General features: G+C 45.7%; 1 protein-coding gene across 1 annotated transcript; it reads left to right on the top strand.

The window, feature by feature from the left end:
- Positions 1–2,544: 2,544 nt before the first annotated feature.
- On the top strand, positions 2,545–5,260 carry nup50 (nucleoporin 50; the record flags this gene model as incomplete). Its single annotated transcript, XM_014031762.1, is given in 7 exon segments — positions 2,545–2,731; positions 3,480–3,553; positions 3,621–3,704; positions 3,784–3,970; positions 4,305–4,895; positions 4,987–5,071; positions 5,142–5,260. Coding segments are annotated over 6 exon segments (1,135 nt in total), but the record flags the coding sequence as incomplete, so codon positions are not given.
- Between the last annotated feature and the right edge of the window lie 1,845 nt (positions 5,261–7,105).

Raw genomic sequence — 7,105 nt, 5'->3', positions numbered from 1 at the left:
AGTATCTCAGGTGTATTTACAGAGTATCTCAGGTATATTTTACAGAGTATCAGGTATATTTACAGAGTATCAGGTATATTTACAGAGTATCAGGTATATTTTACAGAGTATCAGGTATATTTACAGAGTATCTCAGGTATATTTTACAGAGTATCAGGTATATTTACAGAGTATCAGGTATATTTACAGAGTATCAGGTATTTTACAGAGTATCAGGTATATTTACAGAGTATCTCAGGTATATTTTACAGAGTATCAGGTATATTTTACGAAGTATTTCAGGTATATTTACAGAGTATCTCAGGTGTAAAAGTCTCCCTCTGATGGACTGGATGAAAGCAGATCTTCAGGACTCAGGCAGACCTYGGATCAGCTGGACGGTGGTTTTATCTGCGGCCCACCTTGGGCCGGGCCGGGCCTGGACGGACCATCTGTCGGTGCTGGCAGAAGCCAGTGAAGCCTGGCTCATCCTGCAGTCTGCCTGACAGGAACTGTTTAACGTGGCAGATTCAGAAATCAAACAGCCGGCAGCAGGAAGCTCTGTGGGCCGAGCCGGGCCGCTCTCAGAACTTTACAAACTGACTTTATTCCTTCAGCTCTTCTGACTCTGTACACCTGGACTTCAGCTTTGTGTGGAGACTAAACAGGAAGTAGTTTTATTTTTGTCAACAGAAAAACTAATTTAAAACTTTTATCGAGAAACCCTGAAAAACCAAGAAGTTGGAATGCTTTGACAGAGACAGGCTYTTATTTTGAAATCTCTAACTACAATTAGCAAACCTGTATCTATAACGTGACCTTGTAGGAACATCTGCTCATGTGTTGAAACAGATGTTTAAAAAGATTTGTTAAATGTATGGAGTGATCCTGGAGCAGCTGGTTAGAGGCTCAGCAGCTGGCCTCTTCCTTCACACATTCTTCTCTTCCTTTAGGCACAAACAAACAAACAAACAAACAAACAAACAAACAAACAAACAAACAAACAAACAAACAAACAAACAAACAAACAAACAAACAAACAAACAGCTCTGTTTGGGTTCTGCTGCAGGAGCTGACAGAAGCTTGTGTTTGTGAAGAACCTCCCGACCAACAAACAGAATAAATCTGACTCCATGTTTAATGATGTCAGAATTAATGCTGAGTCATGTTTTCTGATCTGTATGAAGGACAGGCTTCAGCTCAGTCTGTAACTTTTAGACCGACTGTTTGTTTTTCAGACAACACCCCCTGACACAAACATTTTAGCTGATGTTCGATCAGTTCAGGGCTTTGTTTGGCTGCTCTGTCACATTTATAGCTCGATAATATGAGTGAATTAGATGTCAGATTATTTTAGCCTTTAGCAAGTGTTACTTTAGCATTTTGCTTCTATTTAGCTGATATTAACCTCTAGTGACCATTCGGTTGATATTAGCCTTTAGCTACTGTGTTGATGTTTTCTCTTTTCTTTGGCTCATTGTTTTTGTTCAGCAGGTTCTTCATGAAAGACAACAGATAAATTTTACAGTTTTTATTTATTTATTTATTTATTAAGAACTGAACTGATTTAATTTATTTTGTGTCAGATTTAATAAAAAGCATTTGTTTATATTTTTATCACAGATTTCCCTCCATGAAGCTAAAGTTCAGCTGATTTAAATCGATCTTTATGTTTTAATGAAAAGATTTGCTTCAGTTACAGTAATTAATGTCCACATGACCCGCTAATAGATTCAGCCTGTTAAAGCTGTTGGAGGCCTAATTGAGACGTGTGTTAGCTCAGATTAGATTAGATTAGATTAGATTAGATTAGATTAGATTAGAAATGTTTCATTAAATATAGAAACTTTCTAATATTTTGAATTCATCAGAGGCAGAAAAACAGCCGAACTCTTCAGAACCCGTCAGCAGGGTGTTTAGAACCCTTTGGTGTTTCTGGGTCTGGATCTGGTTCTGTTGGTTCTGGACCAGATGTAAACCTGGTTCTGGTTCTGATGAGCTGCTGTCAGCTCCACATCCGAACAGTTTTTCTTTTATCTGCTGCCAGCTGTCTCCACGGCTCCTGCCAGCTGGTCAGGGGCTCTCCTGCTGCCGCCGGGCCCTGGGCTCTCTCTGGTTCTGTTCGGCCTCCTGAAAGCTTGGAGACRAGCCATCTGCTGCCCGGCTCTGCACCATGTTACCCCCTCCCCTGTCCCCGGTGTCTCACAGCCGTCCTCTGAAGCTCACCGACCAGCTGAAGGATGGAGAGAACCCCCGACATGACTTCCTCTTCCTGTAGGCCGTTCCACACCACCACTCCATCTTTAAATAAAGCTGGACACAATTTAAGCTTTTATCTGAAAGTCCTGATCCAGGTTCTACAGCTGGCTCTGGACCAGCTAATTTATTATATTATATNATATTATATTATATTATATTATATTATAAAGAAGAAATGCACAAATAATGTTAATAATGAGCTCTGCAGTCTAACTGTGGTAAACAGACGATCTTAAAAAGCTTAAAAAGAGGAATGTGTTTTCAGGGACTACAAATCCCATGGTGCCGGTGCTGTGAGTCTGCGCATGCGCCGGGAGGCGGGGCTCTGAGGGTCAGGCGGAAACGAAGAAGCCGTGTCAAATGGCGGTTTGCTAACTGAGCGCTGGTTCTGTTGAAGCTGTTCAGACTCGCGGTTTCGGACGGTTCGTTTTSATCCGGATCTGTTGGACGGACCTTCAGAGGCAGACCACGGAGCTTTTAGCTTCAAATAAAGGTTTGTCAGGTTCTCTTTTACCGGACCGGACCGTTCGCTCCTGGACCGGACGGCTAGCTGCTAACATGCGGCCCGGTGAAAGGAGCGCTGACCGGTGTTTAGCTCACCGGTCAGGACGGACGCGTTAACCGMTGGAGATCATAACTGTTGTTAAAAGTTTATTAATCTAATCTACAAACTGTGAACTTACTGTATGTTTCAGCTGTCATCTGGTTTTATTCAGGATATAAGTTAATAAATGTAGCCGGTGTCTGACGGTTAGCATGTAGCAGCTAGCTTAGCTCCTAAAATATGCTTTTCTAGAAAAACYAACAAATCTGCTGATTTATTTATGTAGTTCTTACTTTTTAAAGCAAATATCAGTTTTAATCCACCTGTTAAAGTTKTCAGTTTATTTATAAAACAGTGAGGAGTGTTGATCTCTTCTCAACATGTTTTATAAAAAAAAGTTAACACTAATATATTTTTACGACTAGTTTACACTTATTATTGTGTTTATCCGGCAGTTAATTGAACACTTGAGTTTAAATAATATTTCACACTAATATCCAGCTGACATCTCAGTGTGTTTAAACTAAAACAAAGCTTCAGGCTGAGAGCTGAAGAAACTGAGTTAAACAAGTAAAACATGAGCTAAAAAACAAAATAACTTTAACTCAGACTTTAAGGTCGTGATGCAGACAGTTACCTGAGACTGTCCAGCTGCTGATTGGCTGTTTGTCTTGGTTAACTCTCCTGATTGGTCCAGGTGGGATGGCAAAGAGGATTGCTGACAAAGAGCTGACGGACAGGAACTGGGACCAGGAGGAYGAGGGAGAGGAGGTGAGCTCTGGGTGAAGGTTAGGGTCTGTGAAGGTGACGTGACCTTTGACCTTTGGTCTTCCTTCAGGCCGGGACGTTTTCTGTGGCCAGTGACGATGTGCTGAAGGGTCGAGCCATAAAGAAAGCCAAACGTAGAAACACTGGAGGAGAGGTAAACACAGGAACATCTGTACCTGGACCAGTTCTCAGAYCTACTGTCAAACTGGTCTGCTTCCTGCTCTGTGTTTCAGGGTGATGGGGGCGGGGCTTTCAGGGGATTCAAAGGGTTTTCACTGACCACGGCGGCAGCGAGTCCCCCCACCTTCTCTGGATTCGGGAGCCCCGGAGGCTTCAAAGGTTTTGGTGGTCTGACCAACGGGACCAGCAGCTCGTCGTTCGGAGGTTTCTCATCTCCTGCAGCGTCTACGGCTGCAGCTGGTGAGTTCTGATACTTCCTTAATGTCAGTGAACGCATCGTTTATACTGAGCCACTCTGCTGAAGCTTTTAGCTGTTAAGCTGCAAGTTTTAGCTGTTTAGAAGCAGGTTTTAGCTGTTAAGCTGCAGGTTTTAGCTGTTAAGCTGCAGGTTTTAGCTGTTTAGCTGCAGGTTTTAGCTGTTTAGCTGCAGGTTTTAGCTGTTTAGAAGCAGGTTTTAGCTGTTTAGCTGCAGGTTTTAGCTGTGAGTCAGGACTCGGCAGATCTTGTGTTGCTGCAGCAGGAGGGGGAGGGGCTTCTCCTCCTCATCCTCACTCATCTGTGTTCTTCCTGTCAGGTGTGACGTTCAACGGGCCCTCCTCCTCCTCCTCCTCCTCCTCCTGCAGCCCCCCCTGCTCTGACGTGGGCCCCCAGCAGACCAATGGCTCCGCCCCCAGCCCCCCTGCGAGCCACAGGGAGTACCGGCGTCAGCTGACAGCTCTGAACTGCTCTGTGAGGGACTGGATCAGTAAACACGTCAACGACAACCCTCTGTGTGATCTCAACCCCATCTTCAGGGATTATGAGCGACACCTGGCCAGCATCGAGCGGCAGCACGGAGCYGGCTCCGCTGAGGGGGTCTCTGAGGAGAAGAAGACCCCTGCAGCCGCTGCAGCTGCTCCTTCCTCCTCCTCCAGTAGCTCCTCGGCTCCTTCGGCTGCTTTGTTCTCCTTCAGTAAAAAGCCGACGGAGGACTCGGCTCAGAGGAGCTCGGGCCTGGCCCCGCCCACCGCCGTCACCTTTAACTTTGGGGAGAGGGTGGACCGCTCCGTCCTGGGCTCACTGGGGTCCAAACCTGCCTCCTTCAGCAGCACTCTGTTCGGGGGTCCAGCACCCACCCCCCCACTGTCCCTGAGTGGGTCTAAACCTGAGGTGGTCCACCCTGCAGGTCAGTGTGTTCCACAGATTAATAATCCAGAATCATTTAATCTGAGGCTTTCAGATGAAGTGACCTAATTTAATTTAATTTAATGTTTCAGATGAAAACGGAGACGAGGAGTCGGAGGAGCCGCCCAAACCGGAGGTGAAAGAAGTGAAGGAGGACGACGCTTTTTACTCCAAGAAGTACGTCTGAAGCTGTTTTTATAAAAACCACCTGATCTGTTCCTAAACTGAGCTCCTCCCTTCTCTCCAGGTGTAAACTGTTCTACAAGAAGGAGGCGGAGTTTAAAGAGAAAGGTGTGGGAACGCTGCACCTGAAGCACACGGCTGATGGGAAGGTTCAGATGGTGGTTCGAGCTGACACAAACCTGGGTAAGACCACAAACCCACATCCTGGAGACCAGACGGGTCCAGGTCCTGAGCAGCAGAAGTCTTCTTCTGATGACCAGCAGGTGGCGCTGCAGCTGACTGTCACATTTAAATTCAGTCTTTATCTTTCTGTAAGAGAAGAGCTAAAGTTTTAGTTGAAGCTGCTTCCTGTCAGATCAGTGAATTAAACCTGAACTTTAGATTCAAGAGTTAATGTTAATATTTACAAATAACAGGTCTGTTGAGTTTAAACAATAAAAACTATTAACAGGTGGAAAATATGGATCACTGATCATGTTAGCATTAGATGTGGTGAAACATGGTGAAACATGGTGAAACGGTGAAACAGCTCCACCTGCTGCTCAAACTCAACAACTGCAGGCAAATAAATACAAACTGGTCCAGTGAGAACATTCTGATTAAACTTCAGGTAAACAGGATTACATAAGGATTAATAATAATCTGTCTGTAATAACCAGTTAATAACCTGTCAGTAATAACAGTTAATAACCTTGTGAGGCGGCGCCCTAATGGCTGCGGCTGCATGGGCTCTCGACAACTTGCGAGTATTTGAGCAAAATACGCCGTCTAAAATGCTACAAATTTTGCACCCACTCAGTAAGTTAGCATATGATCGCCAGCGTCTGCTGAAATTACGATCATCAAGTGATTTCAAAATCATAAATACGAATACTCAGGAGTGTTTACGTGATCTCGGAGTGCTACGGAAGCAAGACCCAGCGACCCGCAGCAGCACTAGCCGGAAGAGGAGAAAGCGAAGGCGGTGTGACCGGCAGCGGAAGCGCGGCTGTCGAAGTGGACTAACAGCTAAGCTAAACGCTAACCCCCACAGACCGCCGCTTCCGTCCATCTTCCTCTCCAACGTTCGCTCTCTGGACAACAAARTAGACCATCTGCAACTAGAATTATATTCAAAGAGAGAGCTGAGGAACTGYTGCGCTCTCATTCTGACGGAGACATGGCTCAACTCKTTCATTCCGGACAACGTTGTTAGCCTGGAGGGGCTCGCTACATTCCGTGCAGACAGGAGCAGCGCTCTTAGCGGTAAAACCCGAGGAGGGGGGCTGTGTATCTACATCAATAACAAGTGGTGTAAGAATGCCATGACTGTCGCCAGTTATTGCTCCCCGGACATCGAGCTTCTGACTGTTAACTGCAGACCATTATACCTGCCCAGGGAGTTTACTGTTGTTAGCATCACTGCCGTATATGTGCCCCCCAGTGCTAACACTAAAGAGGCTATGAGTATTCTCTACCGGACCATCAGCTATTTGCAATCCTCACACACAGAGGGAGTTTTCATCATTGCTGGGGATTTTAACCAGGCCAATATGAAGACTGTTCTCCCTCACTTYAACCAGTATGTGGATTTTCCAACTAGGGGAGAAAATACTCTAGACTTGGCCTACACCAACATCAAAGAAGCATTCAGAGCAGCCCCCCGCCCCCACCTTGGCTCTTCAGACCACCTATCTGTTATGCTAATCCCTGCATACAAGCCCCTGCTRATCAGAACAAAACCWACAGTGAAGCAGGTGAGAATGTGGACTGAGGGGGCCATGGAGGCACTTCAGGACTGTTTTGAGTGCTCTGACTGGGAGATGTTCAAGGCAGCAGCCACCTACAACGACCAGATCAATATCGATGAGTACGCCATGACTGTGTCAGCCTACATCAACAAGTGCACAGATGACGTCAGCATCACTAAGAACATTATCACCCGGGCCAACCAAAAACCCTGGATGACTAAGGAGGTACTTTCAGACTTTTGAGTTGCTGCATTTCGAACTGGGCCGCTCTAACCCCTTGCTGTGTGCGGTGATCTAC

Source organism: Austrofundulus limnaeus, unplaced genomic scaffold (assembly GCF_001266775.1).
Source record: "Austrofundulus limnaeus strain Quisiro unplaced genomic scaffold, Austrofundulus_limnaeus-1.0 Scaffold1311, whole genome shotgun sequence".
Lineage (NCBI taxonomy): Eukaryota > Metazoa > Chordata > Actinopteri > Cyprinodontiformes > Rivulidae > Austrofundulus > Austrofundulus limnaeus.
This window is presented reverse-complemented; position numbering and strand designations above follow the sequence as displayed.